The sequence below is a fragment of the Taudactylus pleione genome, unplaced genomic scaffold (genome assembly GCF_031769625.1).
Source record: "Taudactylus pleione unplaced genomic scaffold, aTauple2 ptg000062l, whole genome shotgun sequence".
NCBI lineage: Eukaryota > Metazoa > Chordata > Amphibia > Anura > Myobatrachidae > Taudactylus > Taudactylus pleione.
In genome coordinates, this window is record NW_028284464.1 from 3852908 (window position 1) to 3880331 (window position 27424).

Below are 27424 nucleotides of genomic sequence, written 5' to 3' on the forward strand. Positions count from 1 at the left end.
AGACCTTTTACCTGCTTAATTGATAATGAAATAACGAGGGAATAGCCCACACCTGTCCATGAAATAGCTTTTGAGTTGATAGTCCTATTACTTTTGGCCCCTTAAAAAGTGGGAGGCACATATAGAAACCGTTGTAATTCCTACACCGTTCACCTGATTTTGATGTAATTACCCTCAAATTAAATCTGAAAGTCTGCAGTTAAAGCACATCTTGTTTGTTTAATTTCAAAGCCATTGTGGTGGTGAATAGACGCCAAAATATGAAAATTCTGTCAATGTCCCAATATTTATGCACCTGACTGTATATTCTAAATGACTGTTATTTTATGTATCTTCGTACGCCTCTATTTATCTAAAGCTTATTTGCACATTGTATCCTATTTTAAAACCTTTTTATATATTTATCTATTTTTTATGATTATTACCCTATGGGATATTGTTAGTATTTATTATATTGATTGTATGTTATGTATCGGCACTATATGCACTTTATATGTTATTTGTACAATAGAGTGACTATGTATGTTATTATTTATGGATATACCCCCTTATACTGGTTCTGAGGTATAACTCAAATTATGGTACCTATTTTATCCTTTCTTCTGTTTTTTAGTTGGTAAATTACTGGTTAAATACCATAATGAATGGAGCAGATTTATGCATATATATCAATATATTCCAATACGTGGAACGCAGTGACATCACCAATAGAAAATGATAGGGGTGGCGCTATTTGTATATTTGGATGGGTGGAACGCATCTACATGTGTCCACCTAACCATACGTCACTTCCTAGTAACGTCAGGTGGAACGCACCACGTGGATCGGAGTGAGACTTCCGGCAGCTAGAGCGGAAGTGGTCACAAAGCCCGCAGAGTAGCGGGCGAATAGGGAGGTCGATTGTGACATTACCTTCGGCGGAAGTAGCGGGCATGCGTTCCAAGGGAATGTAAGGCACAGCCCCGATTATACCTATCCGCCTAGACAATTAGTGAAAAGAGCGGGCTCATCATTTGTAAGCACCTCTATATAAACTATGCACCTTAGGACATATGCACATACCTTGATAAAGGCTGTAGCCAAAACGCGTTGGTATTGAGGGAATTGCCAGTCTTCACCACTACAGGTGAGGGACCTGTCCATCTGCAGGGAAGGTGATTTGCTGTAGGGGTAGCATTGTAACCCCTTTTGCTCTTACACTGCGCCTTTCTGTAAAGGTCAATTCTGGTACGCTGCCATCTTGATTTTATTTCCTGAAATGATTTTGGACTATTTTATACCTTGTGAGAAATAAATGTTTCTTTTCTTCACATGGTGGAATCCATATTGTGATATTTTTGAGGTGCTGTTTTATGCTGAAGATGTTTTCTAAAGAAGTAATTCCGATAACTAGGAAAAGTTCTAGCTGAAGGATTTAAGAAACCAGTTTACACTGTTTAAAAAGGAATTTTAAAGAAACCAGTTTTCACTGTCCTTGGGAATTGACATTTATGTGACTATTTAAAGTGTTTATTGCTACGTATTAATTTCAGTAGCTATATTCTCTATACCTCCTAAAGGGAGCGCTGGTATTCTCATTTGTTTTCCATATGGTTGTGTACTGGGTGACGTGTGTAGGTCACCAGATTTATACCAGCTGCATCTTTTAGTATTTGGATCGCAGGAAGTTATTATTTTACCTTTTATCAAATTAATCAGCTCTGTCTCCTGGTGCGTCCTAGTCGCATCGCATTGCGACATAGACGCATTTTCGTAAAAATAAAGACGCCCAGGCCTAGCAGAGTCTGACGGGACCAGGCACTCCAAGAGGGACTGTTTGACGTGACTGTAGCAAAGATGAGTGAGGACACATCTATACATATTATATATAAGAAGGGAAGAAAACTTGCAGATTGCTTCAGTAAATTGAGGTATGTACTTACAGTAAATAAAATATATTTTATGCAGCAAGACTTCATTTGTTTTTAGCACGACTGTTCGTAATGGGCACCAATTAAATTGTTGCTCCCATTTGCGGGAGTGCCGTAGCTGCCTACATTTAATTTTATTTTAGCATGACTGAGATAGTGAAACCTTTTGATTTCTGATTGTTCATTGTACAAAAACTTTGTTTAATGCCCACAATTATTAAAAATATTGTATAACATTACCTTCAGGCTGTGTGTAAAAGGTGTATATAAAACATAAATGCATTCTGTGTTTAGACTTGGGTCGTATTCCCAAGATAACTCATTATGGTATGCAAATATTCCGAAATACAGAATATTCTGGGGAAGCCGACTGCCTAAATACCGGCAGCCGGCTTCCCGACTGTCATATCCCGGCAAGGGTGAAATGCCGGGCGTCTAGATGTAGACGCCCGCATTTCCCCAACGCCGGGAGACCGGCGCCCGGCATCCCTATCGTAGCGATGCCGGGCGCCGCGAGCGGACAGCCGCGGGGGGGGGAGGGTTAGGTTTAGGCCTCCCGGGGGGGACTTAGGGTTAGGCACCCCCCCGGGAGGGTTAGGCTAGGGGGAGGGAGGGTTAGGCACCCCTGGGGGGGACTTAGGGTTAGGCACCCCCCGGGGGACTTAGGTTTAGGCAGCGGGGAAAGGGGTGGTTAGGGTTAGGCACTTAGAGGGGGGATTAGGGTTAGGCACTTGGGGGAGAAGTTAGGGTTAGGCACCCCTAAGGAGGGTTAGGGTTAGGTTAGTAGATACTCAACTATCCACGATTGGGATTTCCAGCGCTGTCGGGCTTCCGCTGCTCGGAACTCTGCTGATGTCGGCCTGCTGCTGACGGGAATCGAACCCATTCCATATTCTGATATCCAAAATACCCCTGGTACCAAGCATTTTGGATATGAGAGACTCAACCTGTACTACAGTACTAGGGGTACATTTACTAAAGTGAGAGTTTTTAGAAGTGAGTTTTAGAAGAGATTCTACTAAACATTTAACTAGCACCTTCTAGAAGATAATAGCTAGAATCTGATTGGTTGCTATGGGCTACATCTCTTCTATAACTCTCTTCTAAAAACTCTCACTGTGGTAAATTTACCCCCTATAGTCTAATGGTGCATACACACGGTCAGATTTGTTGTCCGATATGAACCATAATTATTTTAAAAATTGTTTGTATCTGAAAGAAAATCTGACGTGGGCCTGCAACGATGAACGATGCGCGTTCCTGCATGTCAGATAAAGATATCTGACATCGTCTGTGTTTGCAGTCAGATTTTGACGGTTTGATTCATTTTAATACTGACTGAAATCATTCAATCGTTGGTAAAATCATTCAATCGTTCTTCTGACAGATCTGACCGTGTGTATGCACCATTAGCCAGACACACCCCATTATCATGCTGCTCATCATGAGTGCTAAACAACATAGGCCCTCATTCAGAGCCGTACGCTCTGAGCAGAGCGCACGCTCTGAATGAGGACTGGCCTCCATGAGAATGGAGCGTCCTCCTGGACGCTCGTATAGCTGTGGGTCACCACCCACAGGCTATACGAGCGTGCAGTTTGATGGCCGCGATAGTCGTGACCATCGCGACCATCGAAACTGCGAGCTGGAGCCTGCTGCTGAGGTTTTCAACCGCAAGCTCCGGAGTGATTTTGGCTCTATCAGAGCCAAAATCACTCCCACTGACATCACTAGTGATGTCAGTGGGCCGGCTTCTGACGGGAGGCGTTCCCGTGGGAACGCCCCCCGTCAGGGAGGCACGCCCCCGGCACGCCTACCAAAGGGGGCGTGCTGTCAATCAACATCGACAGCACGCCCCCTTTGATCAGACACAACGAGCGAAGGACTTTCCTTCGCTCGTCGCGTCTGGCGCATGCGCACGACGGAGCTCCCTCCGTCGTGCGCATGCTCAGTCCAGAACATCGACCCACTTGCGAGCGGACAGCCGCTCGCGAGTGGGTCTGAATCAGGCCCATAGTGTCTAGTTGTCCCACATAAGTAGCTGTGGTGCAATGTTATTATTAGGGGCAATTTCAATTAGCTGCAAACTAAATTTAGTTTTTTACCTTAGGTGAAGGACATAACTTATTGCTCTTCAATTAGAAATATATATTAAGTTAATGCAAGTTCCAATGGGAGTTAACATGGCTTTTAGTTTGCGCCTCTTTGTAGGTGAAAATGCTATTTTACTGTAAAAATGAGATGACATAGGGCCTGATTCAGAGATGGACGCTAATGTGATTGCAGCTGTGATTTCATACGCAACGCAGCAGAGAAAATATGCTAATGTCTGCAAAGATCACTCGAGCATAAAGACACCCACTGTTCCCTTCTTACCTGCGACGGCACATACCTGCATAAATATAGGTAACATTGGCGGCCATCTTGCCCTTGCGGAAGGTCTGACCTGCCACAGCCTTGGGAGCTCTTCAGACACTCAGAGCTGTGTATGCACTCCCAGTGGCGAATTTATGCACGCCCATTCAAACGGACAGACACACCTGCGTTTTTTAGACCCCCCCCCAAACGCTGATAACCTGTCACTCCCTCTGCAATGGATTCCTCTGTGTGTCCGTAATCACAAAGCAATAACTGCGCACGTGCAGTGCGGCTTTTACGCATGTGCGGTGTCAAACAATCGCTCAGTCTGTGTGCGTAATCGCCATTGTGTCCAGAGGGTGACCCCTGGGACACCCTCTCAATGAAATAATAATAATACATTTTAGAGTATTTAAATAGTAAATATGGCCAATAAAGACATGCCATTTTCTTTATGCTATCTAAAAAGCATACAAACAGGTTTAATGATGCATATATGATGTGTTGTATTGATGGAAATGGAGTATATGGACTTGCAGATGGGCCTTACAAGTATTTATTTAAAACTTTTTACAAACCTGTATATAAACACTAAAATCCCCAGAATACTGTAGACACTCCTAATTGTTGAAATACTATTGCTGGCTATTATTTTCCCATCATTTATAAAAATTGCAAAAATGAACCATTTGACAGCATTTATCTACCTCCAGCAATTTGCTTGTGGCCACTACTATCTTTCTACATGGTCTTGCTGTCTTCTTTTCCATTTTGGGGAGGTTTAGGATGTTTTCCCCACTCTTTTGTGCATTTCACATAAGTTGCACACCCCAAAATTAAAGTGAAAAATTTATGCCATTCCTGCTCCTTGTTGCTTGTAATTGAAATGTATATATATGTATATGTGTGTAACTTTATGCCGCGCTCATAGCTGCTGCTCTCACAATCGCCCTGAAATGCTTTTTAAAAGTAGGCAAATATGGCTTGGATATCCCACATAACCTACTCTAAATCTGTCCACTTATTTTAAATTACAAGTGAGTGGACAAGAGAGTGTTTAAGAAACATACCCACTAGTGTTAAGGTCCCACTGTTTTTTACTAGTATTTAAGATGGTCATGGAACAGATTAGGGATGGACATGGGAAGCCCGGCATGAATGGTTGCCGGGCTTCCAACGTGAAATCCAGCGATGAGATGGCAACTAGCCATCGTGTCCTAACCATTCGATGATATAACTATGGTTAGACTTTACGTAGAAGCAGTCATAAGGCCGAAAAGGGAGCGGAGCCTCTGAGAACAGGGCAGAGCCCCGTGGCACCCCCATTCACGTCACTGTGGGGGCGTGTCCAGCACTCCCTGAGAATAGATGAAATGCGCACGGCATCTATTCTCCCTCTGCTTACCTCCACAGCCAGCCATCCCCCCACAGTACTTCCATTGAATCGGAAACATCGATGGTTGCTAACCATCGGCTTTCGATGTCCATCCCTAAAACAGATTGTTTTAAAATGCAGCAATAGCCACTAGCATTTTTATTGCTGTGTTTTTTTTCCAAAGTTTCTTATTTTTTTAAATGTTTTGTAGTAATGGTGTGACCTTCCAGATGAAACGTGCTAGTTTCTTACTCATGTCAAATGCGTCTGACATGTGGTTTCACTTGTACATGAACTTGCATTTATAAACACAAATCAAGTTCTTGTGTGTAGGAATATGCTTAAAGTGGAAGATCTCTCATTTGATGCTAAATGTTGAAGACTTCATATTAAATTGCAAATTGAAGAGAGCATTTAATTTCTCAGCAAATGTCAGCTACTGACAAGAGGACTGCATGTTAAAATCAATGTAAATGTTTATTTCTCCGTAATATTGAAGAGGGTTTTAAGAGGTAATATAGTAATTGCAAGTAGCACAGGCTCAGATAGAAGCTCTGTTTAATAGCAATGTTGCAGAAACATTTCATGGGCATTTCAAGAGACACATTGATTTTGCTATACTCATGAGATTTTTCTGAGTTAAGACCTTGTTTCAAATAAATGTAGCTTAACTAATCAAGGTGGTTTATGCTATCCGTATTCTCCCCTCACACTGTGCTAGTAGAACAGTAGGGAATATTTAGAAGATTTTAAGAAATGGAGGGCAGCTATTAACAGTAATATTTATTATGTGTAATAGAACTGCCTATAAAAGTCCTAACATGATCAACAGTAAAACAAAATAAAACTGCAGGTGTCTGTGTGTATATACAGATATTGTTGGGATGACGAATATGTACATACTGTATTAATATCAGGCAGGTATAGGGATTGCTTTGTTTCTGAGCCAAATGAATCCTTTAATTATTCTTGTACAGTTTAGATAATGGAAACAAATTACTGCTGCCCAGCAACTACAAAAAATTAAAGTTTTGTTGTCCTCCATAACCAGATTTCATCAATTATATAAATTATATCTGTGTCTACACTGATTACAATAATCTTTTTAATTTTTTTTGTTTTAGGAATTAATCAACAGGCAAAATGAATTATTTTATGTGCTAAGTTGTTAGATATGTTTATATTTATTTCTGACTTTTTTTTTTCTTTTATCCTACTCTAGATCCTGCACTGCTGCGGCTGAAAAAGAAAATGCTGGTAAAGTGTATTTTATTTGTTCTATTACAATTATGCTAGGAATATTGAGTCAGGCCAGGGTTTTGCTGCAAAGGGTCATAATAACAGTCTGCTGATCACACATTGACTTTGACTACTAAGTTGGGAATTCACATGCTAAACTCACATTAAGCAAGTACTGTACTGCATGATATTTTAAAGTAATAGCAACTGTGACCAGTTCCAACTGCCCCTGTGCACATCCACCATCAGCATAAAATGTAAACAGACCAGCTTGTAACTCGCTTAAGCTGGGTACACACCTAAAAAAATATACCTGCAGATCAACTGATCTGGTTATTCATATACACTGAACAACCATTACTGCCATCTGGCCGGGAGTCCTGCTGCCCGGGGGTCCCGTCACGCCCACTTCCCTGCGGCCTCTGCAGCAACTGTATAGGCAGTTGGCTGACTGCCCCCACACACACAGCATATTTGACGTAGACTGTGCAGCACAGCCAATGCAATATGTCTGTGAAGGTCGATATTCACAGACATATCACTAGTACACATTGGCCGATGCATACACGATATATTGGGTGATCAAGTGATCGGCCAATATATCTGCCAGTGTGTACCCAGCATAAGGAGGAAGAAAATAAATACAGTTCCCAAAAAAGTAAAACTTTATGCATGGTACATGAATGTATTTTACTGCTACATTATAATGGGAAGAATTTTAAAGAGAAGTGAAGGCATTGTCCAGACATGTTGAAGTAAGGATAATGTTTTTATCAGGCTTGCCGACTTTCTGGCTGCCCCTTCCGGGAGGGAGCAGCCACATCGGCATTACAGGGGGTGTGGCCATCGTGAGGAGGCGGGGCAGGCCAGACGATGTGTGTTTGTGAGCGGGGGCGGGGCCACACGATCGCATAATTTTGGCCCCGCCCCCGCTACACAATGCCGATATTACAGGCATTGTGAAGCAGGGGGCAGAGCCAAAATGGCGTGAATCGGGTCACACCCCCCCCTCCTCCCCCGCTGCGGGGGTTTCTAAGGTAAGTGCGGGGGGGAGGATAAGAAGGGTGGGCGGCAGCCGGGAGGATTGCCTGCCTTCCCGGGAGGTCGGAAGCAGCACCCGATTTTCGGGAGGCTCCCGACCAAATCGGAAGGGTAGGCAAGTATGGTTTTTATTGAGGATAAAAAAAAAGTATAAGCTTCTTGAAGAGCAGCAACACACATTACTGTCAGTGTCCATTTCTAGTTTTGTGTCTATTCTCCTCTTGCTCTTTTTTGTAACTGTAAAGAGAGCAGATACAGTACTCGCTATAATCCTATACTGTACATGAACATTATTCCAAAAGCACTCGCTTGTCAAAATACATTTCATATGTCCAAACTTGGTTCCTAGTTTTTTATTCTTGATAGTTTTAAAAGGATGTGGTATAAAAGGTTGATAGGGACGAATGGTCGACACACATGGTTGACACAAAATATTGTTAACTTCTTTTTTTTTTTTATAATCCTAATCCTCCCGCAAGTGATTAAACCTAACCGTATCCTTACATTAACAGTCCCCTCTGGAAACCTAAACTTAACCCTCCCATTAACCTTATAAATTGTGCCAAAACCAAAATTATTTGTCAGCCATTTCAACCTGTCGACCTTTTGCAGTCAACCTTTTGTCCCTGTCAACCTATTGCTTGCCGAGAATTTGATGTCGACATATTCATTGTCAATCTTTTTACTGTTCACCTGTCATCCGGATACCGTTTTTTAAAGCATCAGTTCTCATCTTGTCAGTCTCACAGTAAACCAACACAACAACCTCACATTCCACTATGTATCTAAAGGTGCGTATCCACTTCCCGACTATGAAACGAGTGCACGATTACGACATTGTATCCGTGCAGTCGGTTCACAGTATGTGATGTGCCTACACTGAACGATCAGTCATTCAGTGTAGGGACATCCATCATCCCGATACATGCTGAACCTGACGTTATCGTCAGGTTGACCAGCATGTTCGTGCGATGATAGATGTCCAAAATTACCAGCGTGCACGCGCATCGCTGGTCATTTTTTTACTTTAAACCGTACGATTTGCGGACAATTAATAAGCGATTGAACGATAACGATGTCCTTATAATTCAATCGGCCTGTTTAATCGCGTAGTGGATACGCACCATGAGCTGGGGTCATCTGACCTTTATATGCTTGGTTGTACAGATGTGTCCTCATACACCTAGCCTCAATACGCCATACGTCACGAAGCGCCTAGCGCAAGTGAGCCGCCAGGTCCCACGCGACTCTGTTTGCGCCAAGCATCTTTTTTGCCCTTTAAAATGCGTCTTAGTTGCAAGACAAACCACTTCACGAGACTGCACTAATTCATTTGATATGCAAAACCTGTATTTCTGAGTCTGTATACAAAGCACATTGGAACTTTGTGTAAATATAAGCTGCGGCCTCTGCATCGTAACACTTCGTATACAGATTCAGATTCCATCCCACACAGATATACAAGTGTTGAATATCAAATTAATCAGTGCAGTCTCATGAAACTATTTCATCCGATTGCGACTAAGATACATTTTCCAGCAAAAGACACTTAGCGCGACTGCAGCAATAGTGTATGAGGACACATCTGTAGCATTGAACTTCTTACTATTTGCAAGTTTTATAAACCCTACGGGGTAAATGTTATAGGCTGCGGCTTTGAGATGTCTGCGAGTCCCGTGCGAGACTGCCCAATGTCTTAAAGTAGCAGTCTTTTAGTAGGCAAAACTAGGTTGATTTTGCCTACTAAAAGACTGATACGTTAAACATCGGGCAGTCTCGCACGGGACTTGTTGATGTCTCAAAGCCAAAACCTATTACATTTACCTCCAATTCTTTGTGTCAGCTGTTACGGCCACCAGTATTAAAGAATCAAATCACCTTTTGGTTAGCAAAAGCTTCTGAAATGTATTCTACCTCTCTAGATAATAACAAAATAGATTCTTATTCCCTTCTTGCTAAAAGATTTGGATTCAGTTATTGTCCAAAATCCTGCCTGATACTCTTGACTGCATTCCAATTTCTTTGGTGAGACTTGCATGTCTAGAGAATTGCCATTGTAGCTGTGTTATCTAGACACTGCTAGAATGACTTGGCTGCTTCTCTGTATCTATAGACAGGCAGAAGATCCATCTCCTTCCAGTTTCAGGTAGTCTGTAATAATCTGTTGAGACACACCTTTTGGTTTCTGTCATCCCAAACCAGTTGAGGATTATGCTGACTTTAGTATTCCTGTTCAGATTGATGATCCCATTTTCTTCTATCTGAATTCCCAGGTAGTATATCACATCTCAGGTCCTTTCAAAATGTTCACATTTTCATTCTTAAACTTTAAGTACCAATATGAATAAGCTTAACTTCATGTCAACCTTTGCTCTAAAAAAGCCTTATCCGTTTTAAAGTACCGTGCTCTAGCTGTCTGCATGAGTTTGTCATGCGAATTCTGTAGCTTACAATGGTGCTCTTCTCCTTTTCTAACGTCTCTTCCGGTTCTGACAAGTACAAGACCGCACCTGTGTTCCTGTAAGGGAAGACGGTTTTGATATCATGATGAATCCCTTTAATACGTGTAGCTGCATATATATTAGGGTTCTGAATAAAGTTTTACTGCACAAAATGTGGCACCATGAACCTCAACATTGTTATGCAGATATCCATTTGTGACTAATCTTGGTTTTATTTTTTTAACTTTACTTTCAGAGTCACATTTGGGGGTAAATTTACTAGGAGTGGCTTTGCTTCTCAGAATGTTTAAACTAGGGATGAGCGGTTAGAATTCTGCGTAATCCGAACCGCTCTGAACATCTGGGGTTCCGAGTCCACCTGAACCGCCGCTCGGGTGTTCCCGTCTGACTCGGATCCCACTGCGAAGCCGAATGTCGTCCTCCTGACGTCGAATTTTCGCGAGAGTTCAACTCTACATAAGGCGCCGAGACCGGGACTCAGCGCCATTTCTTTCCCACTCTCCGCACTGTGCTATACTCTGCTGATTGGCTATGTCTCACAAGTGGCTGTGAAGGCAAAGTGACTGTGTATAAGGGGCACACTGCTGCGCTATATTCTGATGATTAAAATGTCGAGACTCACAAGTGGCTGTGTGTACAAAAAAAAAAAATGTAAAATGTAAAAAAAACTTTCAAGGAAGTTAAAAGTTTAAAAAGAATAAATTATTTTTTGTTGCTGTACCCCACTGTGTATACAAGCACCGTGACTCCTAGGGTCGTAGCCCACTGTGTATACAAGCACCGTGACTCCTAGGGCAGTAGCCATCTGTGTGTATAAGCATTGTGAATAACTGGGCAGTAGCCCTCTGTGTGTGTAAGCACCGTGAATATTTGGGCCTTAACCCACTGTGTATACAAGCACTGTGACTCCTAGGGCAGTAGCCATCTGTGTGTATAAGCACCGTGACTCCTTGGGCCATAGCCCTCTGTGTATATAAGCATAGGTTAGAGGATAGAGCACATGGATCAAAAGAGAGCTGAGGGGATAATGCTGTTTGGTTGGGAAGGTGGAGTGAGAGTCCTGGATTGCAGAACAGACAGCTGTTGGTGTGCCAGTAGAGATTACAACGGGAGGCAGGAACAGACCTGCAGGCCAAGTTCAGCAGAAGAAGGATTTGGATCAACTGATAGCGCTATAACCTGTGCAGCCAATAGTCTCATCAAGGTTAGTGCGTGATTGCATGAATGTATACAATTTTCATTTATTTAATCTGTCATTAGCTTGTACACTGTAAATAATATTTCTACTGCAGGGTCCATAGGGTATCCACAGGGATACCTTGGGGTGTAGGTGATGGCTCTGCCGTCGGGCACCACATAGTTAAACTTTTGGTCCCAGGATGCATCCGGGCCTCCTCTCCTATACCCCGCCCCCAGGCCAAGGCATCCTCAGTTTCGTGGGTGCCCGGTCGGAGATCGGGTCACCGCACAGAGGGGCTGCTCTGACAGCCCCTGAAGAACTTCAAGAGTGGCTACACGGACAGTCCAGTGGACGTCCGTGATACCATTCCCTCCGACACCCCGCCGGCGCCGACCACCGGTACGGATCCAGTGAACTCGGTGGGCACCTGGGGGATCCAGATAGGTGGCCTGGGACTATGGCCGGACTTCACGGGGGACATTGAGGTAAGCAGCGGGCGTCTGCAGTAGGTGCCCGCTGACAGACACAGTCCTTATTTTTATCCCAGGGTTGGGGGCTCCCTGGGGATGGCTGCTTGTGGGGCCAGGTACTAACCTGCGCTGCCACTGAACCTCTTGGATAGGGGGCTGGAGCAGCGCGGAATCGCGCTCCAGCATCCTAGAGGTTAAATGCATGCCAGGGGAGCTCGCTTCCCTGTTCAGCACAGGTGGCGCCTCCCCCGCTGCACACAAACCGTTTTATTCATTGAATTCAGCGGTCTGTCCCAGCATTACTCTCCCGGGCCCGCCTGCTCAGAGTTCTCCGGCGGCCATCTTTTTTGTGCAATACGCTGGTCTCTGCACGCGGTGCGGTGCCTGTGTCCCCCTGCATACCTCTCCTCCAGTCAAGTTGGTGTATGCGGCGCTTTTTCCTAGTAGACAGATCATTTGGTTGATAATAGCGCTATTGTGCAGGCTGTTTTTTGCTGTGTATGTGACTTATGCTAGCGCTGTGTGTCTGATTTCTACTGTCAGACATTTTACTAATCTTCCTGCCTTTAACCCTCTCAGTACCAGTACTCTCAGGGTGGGAATCAGCAGGACTTACTGTGCGGTGGGTCACACTGTTTATGACTATTCCCCACAATTTAGGCCCCCCTCCCCCAATCGCATGCACTAAATGTAATGTGGATATGGGTGAGAGTAATGTGTTTCAGGAGGTCTTAGGTACATCTTGCTATGCCCTTTCCTGTACTCCAACTATGCCAGTGATATCATCCCCAGGGGCTCAGGACCCGTGGGCTTCCCTGGCGTTCCCGCCAATGGGGTTCTAGCAGCAGGCTGTCATTCCGTCTCCCGTTATGGGGGTCCCGGGACTCAAGATGGTGAAATGTCCCTCTCGGCAGACTCTTCCCCCTGCGGAACCTGTCTGGGTGAATTCGCTGTCCACTACGGTGCAGAACCTGACTGACATGTTACATGATCCTCCGCCTAGGCCTGCTAAGAGACTGTCTTTGTCACATCTCATCACACAGTATAATGATGCTGTTGACATATCTTCTGATGAAGGTGAACTCCTGGACGTATCTGAGTCTGAGTCCACTCCCAAGGAAGTGGAAGCTAAGTCTGCAATATTTATTCCAGGTCTAATTCAGGGCCATGCTAAATCATGGACCATTGCCTGCCTGCAGCTACACCTTCGTATGCTTACTTTAAGCAAGTTAAAGGTAAGGTCGCTATTTTTCTCCTATCTGGCCAGTTGGTGGATCATTTAGAGGAAACGTGGCAGTCTCATGGGAAAAGATTTCAATCTCAAACGGCTGGCTTATGCATACCCTTTTGCAGATAATTATTTGACTAAATGGGAGGCTCCCCCCCCCAGGTGGATTCTCATGTGACTCATTTAGTGAAGAGTGCAACTCTGCCTACGCCGTCCATGTCATCTCTGACTGATGCCACGGACCGTAGGGTGGAGGTGTGTCTCAAGTCCATTTACTCCATTGCTGGAGGGGCCTCCAGACTGGCCATGGCCGTCTGCTGGGTGGCCCGGGCCATGGAGAGTTGGGCGGATGCTCTGGAGGCGTCTTTTCCTCCAGAGGCTTCCAATGAGCAAATCGTGCTGGTGAGCAACCTCCGAGATTCAGCTGTACATTAACGAGGCAGCTATGGATATTTGCCTACTTATATCAAGGATTTCCGCAGCAGCAGTTTCTTCTCGTCGCTCCTTGTGGTTACGGTCTGGGAGAGCGGATGCTGAATCCAAGAAGGGATTAGAATGCTTACCTTATAATGGTCAGGTTCTGTTTGGCCCTGATTTGGACGGCAGCCATATCTGCTTGTATTCCGTCTGCTCCAGCCCCATCTGGGCCAGGGGCCTCGTCCTTTTGGCCTTATCGTCCCCAGGGTAAGCCTAGGTCAGTCCTTTCCGAGGCCCTCCGGGACCAAAAAGGTGGCTTAACCCAGGAAACAGGCTTGGAGCACCAGGCGTCCAGCCACCAAGCCGGACGACAAACCCTCAGCCTGACGAAATGGGCCTCCCCTTGGGGGACCCCAGGGTGGGAGGCCGACTTCTACAATATGCCCAGTGCTGGAGTTTGACCACAGCAGATACTTGAGTAAGGGAAGTGGTCTCTCAGGGGTACGCCCTCTCCTTCCGTAGCAGGCCTCCCCATCAATTCTTCACTAAGGGCTTCCCCTCAAGACACGCTCTATGCTCTAGCCAGGGGTCATAGTGCGGTCCTGTTCCCTCAAAGGGGGACGGGTATTATTCCAACCTCTTTCTGGTGCAGAAACCAAACTGTTCCTACCGTCCTTTTCTCAACCTAAAGTCCCTAAACAAGTTTCTCAGGGTACCCTGGTTCAGGATGGAAACCGTACATTCCATTATTTTGGCTATGGAACCTGGGGATTTTATGGTGTTGCTGGATATTCTCTCTACGGCACCGCGGGTGTTTACCGAGCTAATGTCGGTCATGGCGGCCCATCTGCGCTTACAGGGGGTTCGCCTACTATGCTACAGACGGAGCATCTCGACTGTTGCCTGTCTCCGGGGTTGAGGCGCAGTGACGGGTCCACACATGCTTCAGAGATGGTGGACCGTAGAATCGAACCTCCCGATCAACTTACTGGAACTTCGGGCGGTGTTCTGAGCCCTACAACACGTCAGACTCTTCACGGGAATCCCGTGCAAGTTCAGTCAGACAACGCCACCACGGTGGCTTACATAAATCGTCAAGGAGGAACTCTAGGTTGGGTGGCAGGCAATCTCCCAGCCATATCGGAGGTGTTCATTCCAGGAGTACTCAACTGGGAAGCGGACTTCCTCAGCCATTTCGATGAGCATCCAGGGGAATGGTCTCTTCACCAGGACGTGTTTCAGCTCCTAGTGCACAAGTTGGGTCTTCCCGAAATAGACCTGATGGCCTCCAAACACTACTGCAAGCTGCGGGTGTATGGGTCCAGAACAAGGACGCGAATGCTCTCCTGGTAGTCGCTCTGGCAGTTCGGTGGACCTTCCAGTCTGCGTATCTGTTTCCTCCGTTCTCCCTTCTTCCTCAAGTACTTCGCAAGTTCAAGCAAGAAGGGGGCAAGATCCTGCTGGTGGCTCCAGCTTGGCCCAGACATCACTGGTACTCAGATCTTTAGAGTCTCTCCATCGACACTCCTCAACAAACGGACCTGTTGTCTCAGGGTCCTTGCCTTTACCTGGCTCTGGGTCGTTTGTCTTTGATGACGTGGCTCTTGAGACATCCCTCCTAAGGGCAAAGGGGTTCTCCAGCTATGTGGTGCATACCATGCTCGGAAGTCAGTTTCTGACAGGATTTACCACAGGGTGTGGCATACTTTCACTGGTGTCGCCCGAGGGGGTACGATCCCCAGGTATATTGGATATCCATCGCTTTCCTACAGGCGGGCCTGGACAAGGGTTTCTGCCTCGTCTCTTTGAAGGTGAATGTGTCCGCACTGTCCATGTGGTTCCAGCGCAGGATTGCTCCGCTTACTGATGTCCGAACTTTTTATGCAAGGTGCTCTTCACATTCAGCCTCCCTTTGTCCCTACAGTGGCTCCTTGGGATTTGGTTGTGGTCCTTTGGGCTCTCCAAGCACCTCCATTTGAACCCCTGGGCTCAGTGGCCTTCAAATGGCTTACAGTGAAGATTTTTTCTTCTGTCAGTGGCTTCTGCTAGAAGGGTGTCGGATTTGGGGGCTCTTTCATGTTGCCCTCCTTTACTGATTTTTCACAGGAACAGGGCGGTACTTAGGACTCTCCCTGGTTTCCTTCCTATAGTGATCTCTAGTTTCCACATTAACAGGGAAATTATAGTACTGGCCTTTAACTCACCAGACCTTTCAGCAGGTGAGGCCTCATTGGATGTGGTACGTGCCCTTCGTATCTACATGGACCGTACTAGTTCCCTTCGGAAGTCGGACTCTTTGTTCGTTCCCATTGGTTTCCATAAGAAGGGTTGGCCGGCCAACAAACAGTGCACTCATGAGGGCCTTCAGAGCCGCTCTCTGTTTCTGCTCATTCTATTCGGTCCGTGGATCCCTCTTGGGCAGCTTGCCGTGGCGCCTCGGTTGTTCAGCTTTGTAAGGCGGCCACGTGGTCTTCTGTCCATCCCTTTGTAAGGTATTATGCATTTGATACCTTTGCCTCTCAGGATGCTTTCTTCAGGCGGCGGATTCTCCTTTCTGCACAGGAGCGTCCCCACCCTTGAAGGTACTTCTTTGGGATATCCCCAAGGTATTCCTGTGGATACCCTACGTAAAATAAGAGATATGGTAAGAATGTACCTTTGTTATCTCTATTTCTACGAAGTCCATGGGGTTCCACAGTGCGCCCACCCTGTCGCCCTGTGCTTTAGATGGGTTTGGTTCTGGTCACTGGTTTCCCGTCTCCTTCTCCGTGAGAGTGTGTGTTCCAGACTTTTTTCTCTCTGTTCTTTCCTCCTCAGGCCTATGGCTTGGTACGAAACTGAGGATGGCTTGGCCTGGGGCTGGGGTATAGGAGAGGAGGCCCCGGTGCATCCTGGGACCGAAAGTTTAACTATGTGGTGCCCGACGGCAGAGCCATCACCTATACCCCAAGGTAACCCTGTGGAACCCTATGGACTTCGTAGAAATACAGATAACAAAGGTACGTTCTTACCATATCTCTTATTATAACTGACATCTCCAACTCTACCCACCCCTCCATCCACTTTTTCAGGCTACGTCCCTTCATAACCCCTCAGACCATGCCCCCCTCCTGTCCTGTTTACCTGTTGTTGTTATTTCATGAGTGATGCACTTCATTAGTCTCTGCATACCTTCACCTTTCTGTTCTTATACATGTTCAGACATCGTACGTCGGCATCGTCTGTGGAATAGCTACTTTACGTAAAATCGGTTGGTAGTCATAAGTTGGCCTCTCTTTATGTATACCATATATACTTAAACAGCTTAAAATACTCTATTACCATCAGAGTGTTAAAGGATGTAAATTAATGAAGGAGATTCAACCCCTTTGAAGTAGCCATATGCAAGCAGTGAGAAATACATCTTTAGGTCTCCCTTTGTTACAACCAAATTTTCCTAGATAACTGTCATTTTAAGAGTATATTTATTTTCTTGCTGACTGTCAAACACAGAAATCCCCACCTAGGGACATAAGTTCCATTTCTGTCTGTCTGACTCTAATCACAAGTCCCTTTGCTCATTATGCAAACAGTCTCCCCAGGAGTTATGCATATTTCACAAGCAATTGTGGTTTCCCTATTTGTTTCATACAGTATGTATTAAAAATAATGTACACCTAAAATGTAACGTGCTAACTTGTGGCTTTTTTACTGATTTTTTTGCAGTTCACATTCTGCTTTAAAAGCAATTTTGCAAAAACATTTAAGAGTAAATTTTGATCAATATCAATAATTGGCAATATGGCTCAAGTATAACATATCAAATATTTTCTTATATACATTAAGATATATAATATTTTTTTTCACAGTTCATCTACTACATTGATCTTTGTTTTATTTTAGGTTGCTAACTTGTAATGAACTTTTAGTGATGATCACTTCCTAATCCTGCTTATTTTGTTCAAAATAATTTCTTCTTTTCACTTTCAAGAAGCTGGTCCATTTAATTATTAGCAGCACTGATCACTGACCATTATGCAGGGCCGAAAAAAGAAATGATGGGGCCTGGTACACCTATTTTATTTAGCCCCATCCCCTGGTCCCTGGCATGTACAGGCCAGTAGTTTAAGAGCCTTCATTACCTACAGTATATGTGGTTTCTCTGCAATGGGGAACCTCCTATAGTAATTGTTCCTCCCTGGGTAGATGGTGACTTCAGTCGGTATTTACGTTACAGATCAAATGGTCCAGAAGATGCCTGTTTGAGTAGCAATGTTCTCTTTAGCCCTCCGTGGCTTTCCAGCACACATGTTGCCTCTTTCCAGCACACACGTTGCCTCTTTCCAGCACACACGTTGCCTCTTTCCAGCACACGTACCTTCTTCTGGCAGCCCGCCGCGGCTCCTTTCTAGTCTCTTCTGTTTCAGCTGTGCGTCGCTTTGTAACATCATGACATCACGCTTACAGTGCCCAAATAAAGAAAACATTTTTATTGCACCTGCCACTGCCCTTTTTGTAGAGAACATCACTTACTGCAAGATGAAGGCCATGCACTAGACAATACATCTAATCTTCAGCAGCTATAAGTTTACAAACTCGTACCATTACAGTTGGACCATCTGTGACGACAATATAATTTTCAAGCATCACATTAGACTCCTTTTTAAACGTATTTCAAGACATCTGGATAACATGTCTTTTATCAGCAGTAGAGGTCCATTCATTAAATGCAGCTGAACATTTTAAAATTACTTATTTCCTAAAGGGTCATTCCATGTCAAGGGGACAAATTTTGAAGATTGTCCCCACCTGACTATCTCCAGTTTTGATAACATGTTACATGAACTAAAAACAAATACAGGGTAACCTTTGTATATATCAGAAGCAAAGTGAACACAATTAAATGATTAATTAACAGCTATAATGCAGCTCCCAATTAAAGTTCTGGGAACACTTATATGACTATAATAAACTTCGTAAAATACAGAATAAGGGAGCACATATAAAATAAGTATTGGTTAATATAACAAGAAAAATATAACTATAAAAAATCACTAAAAGATAATAAGACAATTAAAAATAGAAACAATGTCTATAGACAATAAATGCCACTGATTGGTCTCAAATTTCCGGCATAGAATTGACAGAATTGTGCACGTTTACTCACTGCACGAGGTGAGTCTCGCTCCATATTACATTAGGCCGTGGATGTGTTTCTTCCAGGACCGCTGCTACATTGTATTCAGGCGGGGACAATCTGTCAGCATCCGAGGAGTGTAATACACAGAGACCGTTCTCCCACCGCAGCCTGTTTGTGACATATATTGCTGGGCATCAACATTGGTGGTGAGATTAAGGGCCTCATTCAGAGGCGGTCGGAGGATGCAAGCGGTCGCTCAGAAACTGGGTTGCCACTTGCATCCTGACCGCCCGCCTCTGTTGCGGTTGTTAGGCCGTGGGTTAACACCCACAGCTCTAATGACCGCTCGGGTGATGGTTGCGATGGTCAGAGACCATCGCAACCATCGGGGCTTACGACGAGACCCTAGGGTAGGGTCTCACTTTTCGTAAGCCCCTGAGAGCTTCTGGCTCTGTCAGAGCTGGAAGCTCTCCACTGACATCACTAGTGATGTCAGTGGGGCCTCCCCCAAACGGCAGGCGTTTCCATAGGAACGCCTCCGTTTGGGCTGCCACCCCCCCGGCCCGCCTTCCAAACGGGGCGAGCTGTCAATCAACATCGACAGCTCGCCCCCTTTGGAAAGAGACCCGCTACGACCAGTGCTGTCGGTCGTAGCGGGTCTCACGCATGTGCACGAGGGAGCTGGCTCCCTCGTGCGCATGCGCACTGGCAAAACATCGAGGCGGCCGTGCGATCGTAGACCGTATGGCCGCCTCTGAATAAGGTAGTAAGTCCTTGGAGAGTGAGCACGTGAACTATCTGGCACTTTTGCCATAATATAAAATTAATTGGAATGCCTCACTATCTAAGTGTCAATTCTATGCTGGAAATTTGAGACCAATCAGTGGCATTTATTGTCTATAGACATTGTTTCTATTTTTCATTGTTTTATTATCTTTTAGTGATTTTTTTTTCATGTTATGTTACATGAAGCTTGGCATATATGTCAGACTAACTTTGGTAATATTTAGATCACAATATGCAATAGTAGCAAAATTATAGCCCTCAAAGTGGGGATGGGTGCAACTATCAAAATTTGAGATGGTCAGGAGGGGACCACTGGTCCACTTGACATGGAATTATCCTGGATGACTTTTGATTTGATTTTTAGGGCATAGAGCCTGATTCACTATGGATCGCTATTGCGATCGCAGCTGTGATTACGCACGCAGGTCTGCTGCGAAAATGTGCTAATGACGGCAATCACACAGCCAGACGAGAGATGCCCACTACCGCTATCTCCCAGCCGTAATACCTTGCAGTGCTGCGTATACAACGGGAACATCGTGTAACATTGTCCCCTCACGCACAATTACAACAGGTTTGACCTTACTCAGAAATTGCTAACCTCATCGCACGCAGTGAGTCCTCAAGCTGCGTATGTCGTCGCAGTGGCTAATTTATGCACACCCATGCACACTCCGACCGCTCCCCTGCAACCACCTCCAAATACTGATATCCTCTCCCACCATCTGCGGTGGCTTTGTATCTGCGTGAGTGATCTCACAGTGGAATGAATTCAGCGTGCACTGCTGAACTCAGATTCCCGATGTTCGAGATTCTGTGCAGGCACCAGACCCATTCAGCACATGTGCAGAATGGGTCTGCGAGCCCGCATGTAAACTGGCAGCAGACTGTCAGTGATTGATAGTCTCCTGCCATTTGGGGGCAGGTGGGGTGGCGATGCCCTCCGTTTCTCTGCCGTTGCAGAGGACAGAAGAAGCCAGGATCTCTTGTCAGCTGACGGAATCTTCCTCTAAACTGTGGCGGCCGGCTGCGGGGCCCCAAGTGTCACCGCAGCCAGCCGATGGTACGCAGATTATGCGATCCTGTGTTGGACAACGCAGCTCGGATGAGTAATGCACAGGAGGCGTGATGCCTCCTGCTGCATTACCATTTCTGCAAATAGAAAGTATGGTGGTTGCTCACATCAGCTTAATGATATTGCCCAGGTGCTTGTAAAGGGCGGGGTTTACACTGAACCACAGAAAAAAGAAGATTCCCTCCAGCACACTGCAGCAATATTAGCAAAAATACTTGAATCCTACATGATGATAGAAATTCAGAGGTATTGGTTGCATACATTTGCAAATATATGATTAAGCGCCGGGCCAGCATCAAGGCTCCTCTATACCGGCATCCCTAACATTAAGGGGTTCACGTCTGAGGTGCAGGGCAGCCCAAAAGAATCCAGTCAAGGACCACTCGCAGGGCATCACACGAAAAATGGAAGAAAGGTGATAGTGAAGTGTAAAAGTATAGATTTGTCAAGATATCCAATAGGTGTTAATATAATAAGAAATAATTAAATGACATAAATAATAAACAAATAGGTGATGAAAAAATATCTATGTGAATTAAGTGGTGATGCCCTGAAAAAGGCCCAGCCAGAACAACTCCAGGGACCCCACGCCCAAACGCTCACCCCAAAATAATTATTGCTACAAAATAGTAGCACCCACTCTGGGTCATATAATTACAATTAATGTACTGCATAATAACAGCACATGTATATTCTTATTTTTATTTGGTCGGTATATTTATTTATACAAGTATTTGATACACTCTGACATTGGTTGTTATGTGTTCTGTTTTAATTGTATCCAATTAAATAATGTTTTAATTAATAGAGAATCTATTTCCAGTTGATTTTATATTCCCACCTGTAGCAGCGCTCCACATTAGACTAGGTATTCCATTTCTGGTGCAGGAGACTTGACTACTTTTCCGATTTTCAGCAGCCTCCCGGCCATTTCGTGAGAGTAGGCAAGAGTGACCCACAGTCTTTTAATAAGAATAATAGCGCTGTCCCTGCACACTTTTTTGGGTAATTTTTATAAGAAATACCCTGCAAGTGTGACAATGCGTTGCCGGGGGAATTTGGTTTAGCGAGCGAAGCATGCGTGGTCACATTTTGCAAAAATATCCTAAAAAGTATGCAGAGAGGATTCGCAGGGACGGAGCTTTTTCGCAAGCTCTGTCCCTACATGCGATTTTTGATACATCCGTGGGATGTTTTCTAATATTGTAATGCAAATTTGGGCGATATCACAACCCATCCACAAATTATTGTGATAATCTCATAACCCATTTTAGATTCGTATTGTGATAAATAGAGCCCTGTTTGTGATAGCGGTGCAGTATACTAGCAGCAATAGGGGCTCTGGCACGATGGATCAGTGGCAATCTCAGGTTCTCTCTGGATTGGAAGGTATCCATCTCCCACAGTGATGTGATGGCGCCGCGCATGTGCAGAACTGACGGTGGTGATCTTGGTAAGGGAATGAAGCCTCCCTAAAGGAACCAACATGGATCATACACATTAGCGCTCTCCAGCTTCAACAAGTCACTGTGAGTGGCTGTTTCAGTTACCGTGAGAATCCTGTTAATACACAGGATTTGTTGCTGAAATCGTGGCATATTTGGTCTGGATATCGGATTCTCTAACAGAACACTTTGTGGGCAATTTATTTGCAGGCATTATATCATCAGAACACTCTTAATGATGGCACATAGTGACCGCAATGCTTTAAATATGTGCTTTATCCCATGCATGCATTCATCACTAGAAGTTAAAATAAAAACAAGCTAAAATTTGAGATTATCTACATATTCAGTCTAAAGCTGCATACATACAACGATTTAGTAAATGAACGATTTTAGTAAACTATTTTCCTTCATTTTACTAAATGTAATGAACGATTTTTTTTGAACTACAAACGATTTTTGCATATTCCCTTATTGAAAATCGTTGAGTTGGTCAGTTTGACTGAACTACAAACGTGAACGCGCATGAACGATGATCGTTCATCGTTTTAACTCAGAAAGTGAACGATTTTTTGAACGATAAACGATATCGTCATTGATAATTGTTCAAAAAATCGTGTGTGTATGCACCTTGACACTTGCCTACAGTACTTATTAAAGTGTCATCACAATGTAGCACCCCATTAGACACCAAAAGGTGCATTTTTAGGTTTGGTTTTGGGATCCTTTACTATTGTAGACATTTCTCCTGTTTGGTGGTCCAGTGTTGAGTAGGTGTTGATAAATGTTTTACAGTATCCTGTTTTGTTACTTGAGATCAGTGAGTCGAAAATTCCTGAAGTCAGATTTCTTGTTTTTCAAGTTTGCAAATTCAAATAATGTTATTGCACTGTCAGGTATGCATTAACCATAACATGGTAATGTTTACCCATTGTAATTAAGGCTTATTGTTTACGGTGTTCATACTGAAAAAAAGGGAAAAAAAGCCTGGTTTATTCACAGGTGAAAGGGCTTTTAGAGTAGTCATTTCTACGATCTGAAACTTATGCCACCAAGAAGCATTCTTGCCCAATACAGTATATATTATTTGTGATAATAGTCTGTGGTCGCACCCCCTGACTTCAATAGAAATTTGTGATCTGATATAATATAGGGGTAGTACGGTAAAGAACTAACTTCTTGTGCAATTCATTCTTTCCTTTCTCTGTACCAGTATATATTACTCCATGCCAGCATACCAGTGCCTACTGCCTACATCCCCAATTCAATTCTTTTTGTAAGCAAGTGATATTGTGAAGAAATAAACTGTATATATTTTCATTGATAGAATACCAAACACATTGTAGTGTACTTTTACAAAGACGGAAGTGAACAATACGAGGGCCTGCTGATTTTCACACACATTTTAGGCTGACAATGTTTTCTTAATGCAAATTCAGATGTTCTCCAAAACATGTGAATCAAGAAACGGAGAGAAGGGACATGGGGAACGATTCAGATGTGGACGTGTCTTTATGCTAATGCTGCAACTGCTTCTGTTCATATTGAGATTCGCTTGCAGCAGCGCTAATCTGTCTCAGTGCATCTTTAGACGCAACATCGGTGCACCATTGGTCGCACCATCAAAGCTTGCACCAACTCTATGGCAGGTGCAATATTTGATCATGCTACTGCACCTTTAGACACAGCTGCTGTCAGCGACATGCAGGGCCACCATCAGAAATTGTGTGGCCCGAGACTGACAAATTAGGCAGCCCCCCCCCCAAGTTACCCCCCAGCTTTTTTCCCCTTTCTCTGTTATGTACCCACTTTCTCTCACTGTGCCCCTAGCTGTGTATATATAAGTAATACAGCCGGCTCTATCCAGCTCTCTTCCCTCTCCCTCTCCAGCTCTAGCCAGGCAGTCCCCACTCCCCGCATCCACGTGACATGCTGACTGCTTCTGAAAGTCTCATGACTTACCTCCTTGAAGGAAGCTGCTTCTTCTCCTGTTCTGGCTTGCTGGCGCGGCTCCTCTCTTCCAGTGGTACAGCGTGACGTCACACGTGCTGACTCAAAAAAAAAAACTTTAGCGAACAAGTAAGTGGATGGGTGGGAGGAGCGATGGGCTTCCTTGTCCCCTGTAAATCAATCACTATTATTTCACTTAAGGGGGTAGTAGGAGCGAGCCAGCCCCCTCCTTTCTGCCGAGTGTTCAGGCTCAGGACTACAGTCCCGGCAGTCGCCCCAAACCCCTCCCCCCCTTTCCCCCTACCGGCGGCCCTGGTGAAACGCCTGCATCTGCCTTACCAACACCCAGTTACCTCACAGGAACAATCACTGAAATACATGGCTCTTGCATCCAAATTTGTTCTGCATTTCCCAACAGTAACCATAGGGACACCCAGGACCGGATTAAGCCTTAGGGGGGCCCGGAGCACTTAAGACAGGGGGGCACTCCCCCTCTTGTCATCACGGCTGCCTTGGATGTGGCTGCTGTGGGTTCCTCCTCCCCCCATACTTCCATTAAGCAGTAGCAGCTGCACAGGTCCTACCTGAACTTTTGCTGCTGCTTAATGGAGGTTTGGGGTAGGAGGCACCACCCAACAAGGGCTCAGGAACTGGAGGTAGTGTGGGTCGCACTGTCACAGTGTGCAGGCTGGCTCCGTCCTCTGACTCTTTCCTCTCTCCTCACTCACTGCGCTGGGGCCTCCTACTCTCCCAACTAGTCCTGCCAGTGCTGCAAATGGTGGGACAATGTCCCACTCTGCAATTGACCCGGGGCCCCACGCTGCTGCTGTTGCTGCCGGGAGCGATGTTGCAGAGCAGGCTCAGAGTAGCTCCGGCCAGGGGGCCCCCTTTAGAGGGGGCCCTGGGGGTACCTGACCCCTGTGCCGCTGCCCTCCCCACACACACCCACACACCCTTTTTATGCATCTTATTCTTTTTTTAGTGTTTCCAAAATGGGATATTATGGCATGAAATCTGCTGGTAAGGTATTCTGGAGAGATGCGGGATGTGGAGCTACTTTGCAAATACTTTTTTAAAATTACTCTATTAGCTCACAACAGGTCTCTCCAACTTGTATTCCATAGACCACATCCAGCTCACAAATATCCGTATAATTCCTCAATCTCAATTCTTTTTAAATAAATATCCAGTTAAACAATTATATAAAAATCTGAATAAGTCAAATGTAGACTACGTTCTTTGACGTAGTCTATCTTGCTGTCCAATGTGGTACCAACTTTTTTTGCAACATCCAGTATTACTAGATAATGTTTTATTTATTAATAACAAGTGTTTTGAAAAAATAAAAAAATGCTATCCTCCGAGACCTAGCATTTTAATAACCGAATTGAAGAAATCCTCAAAGAAAATAATGCTTAGCTGTGTGTATCTTGCCTCTTTGGGCCTCCTTTTCTCCTAAATCAGCATTTAGATAGTTATTTCGGATTGGCAGACTTGCGTGTTCTTCAAACTTGACTTTAGTGCTAAATCCTAAATATGACATACAACTCCCACATAAGTTCCAAGGTTCCTCTTCTGCTGAATACTTGTAAAACTATAACAACTTAAGAAATAGACAATAAAATTGGCAACATTAGTTTAATGGTACTTCTGCCCTCTCCATCCAAGCCATAACATTTTATTTACTGTTTGCTGCTTGCATACAGAGATACACCATCAGTAGCAGCAATGTTCTGAGAAACCCTATGGTCCCTCAATGTCCATCTTAAGTAAACCGTCGGAGCCTTAATTCGCTGTCGCAGGCACAGATGCCCGGAAACACTAGCAACACATTTGCATTTGCGTCCATATCCTCACTGCAACAATCCTCTTTAAGCCATCGAGATGCATGCACTGTGTGATGACATGCATGCACATTTTAAAAAACATTGGCCAATTGCGCAATCATCGGCATTGTGTTTTCAGGTAAAGTCATTATTTTTTAGAGTTGTGTTTTTTGTTTTTTTAAGAAAACAAAAAAACTACAATACCTTTTGATACATAAATGTGTACACCTTTAAAGTTTAAACTAATACTTTTGCTTTTATTGTTTGAATAAGTGTCCATCAGCGGTACACACCTTGAGTTTGCAAATGTTATTCCACTCTTCCCTATAATAATTTTTAGGTCCACTAAATTATGAAGGGATTGCCTTTTCATGGCCCCCTTTAGGTCACTTTGCAGGTTTTCAGTGAAATTAAGGTCTGAGCTCTGACTGGGTCATTACAAGACTGTGATCTTCATTTTCTGAAGCCATTCCCTCAATGACTTGGATGTGCTTTTTGGCTCAATAGATTGAAAGGTGAAATGGTCTTCAGCTTTCAGACAGAGACCAAGTGAGTGAGATAGATATATAAATATATACTATTTAGAGTAAACAAATTCCCAGGATTTTCCCAGGCTGCTCTGTAATGAAATATTATATTTTCAGAGCTAGTGGGAACATTTGGTACACACTGTACTAATATCTGTTTACTGCAAGCCTCTGGGGGAACCACATGCACTACTTTAATTTAATCACTGGATACAATCAGTGGAAAACATAATCTGCTTCTATTTTATAACCATCAACCATTAAAGAGTGTAAGTGCACAAAACTATAACCATTGACTGTCTTTTAATAAGCATATGCTGTAACATTGAGTCATAGACATGTTTAACATTGCTGCCTTTAAATCCATTTATTATATGTTCTATATTTTTGTCACTGTAGGAAAATTAGATAGTTATTGACCAGACTATGCTTCTCAAAATCGTAGGCATTTACTGGAAAGGCCTGAATCTCATCTTGACCCCTTAGGAGTTTCAGAATAAACATTGTTTTTCTGATGGACCACAGTAATAAATCTTTTAAGCAATGATTAGTGATTTTTTTGCATTCTCTAATATGCTTTTTTTGCTCAGGAAACAGGAATAATATAATAGAAAAATTAGACCGGCACCTCTGCGTGTGCCAAGGATATTGTCAGTTTATTATGTGATTGGCCATTATGCAAAGTTTGAAGGTATTGTTGCACAAAATCAGGTTTGATAACTGCAATTCCTTGGAAACATCAAGCTCAGATTAATAAATCACACATTTCTAACCTGTCTCAACTGTGCGACAAGGGATACAGGAAATAACACAGGAGGAAATGCGTTCCTCTTCATCACGTTTATGGGCATTATAATAAATTAGCCTATGTCAACCCTTTGGCATTTCTTTTATGTGGCCAAAACCAATAACATTGTACATCTTGGCTATCTATAGGTTGTGTGTTTACATTAATTTAAGTTATTTGTCTTCTCTTGGCTAGATATTGGCTGTTCCTCTATCTATGAATGTTTTAA

At 44.2% G+C, this 27424-nt stretch overlaps 1 protein-coding gene across 1 annotated transcript in view; it reads left to right on the top strand.

The window, feature by feature from the left end:
• PRODH (proline dehydrogenase 1) overlaps positions 1–27424 on the top strand; it is a 185193-nt gene that overhangs the window by 54833 nt on the left and 102936 nt on the right. The window contains exon 3 of the mRNA XM_088465355.1: positions 6866–6900. Within this exon, the coding sequence (XP_088321481.1) occupies positions 6866–6900 (35 nt within the window). The remainder of the gene's footprint in view (positions 1–6865; positions 6901–27424) is intronic.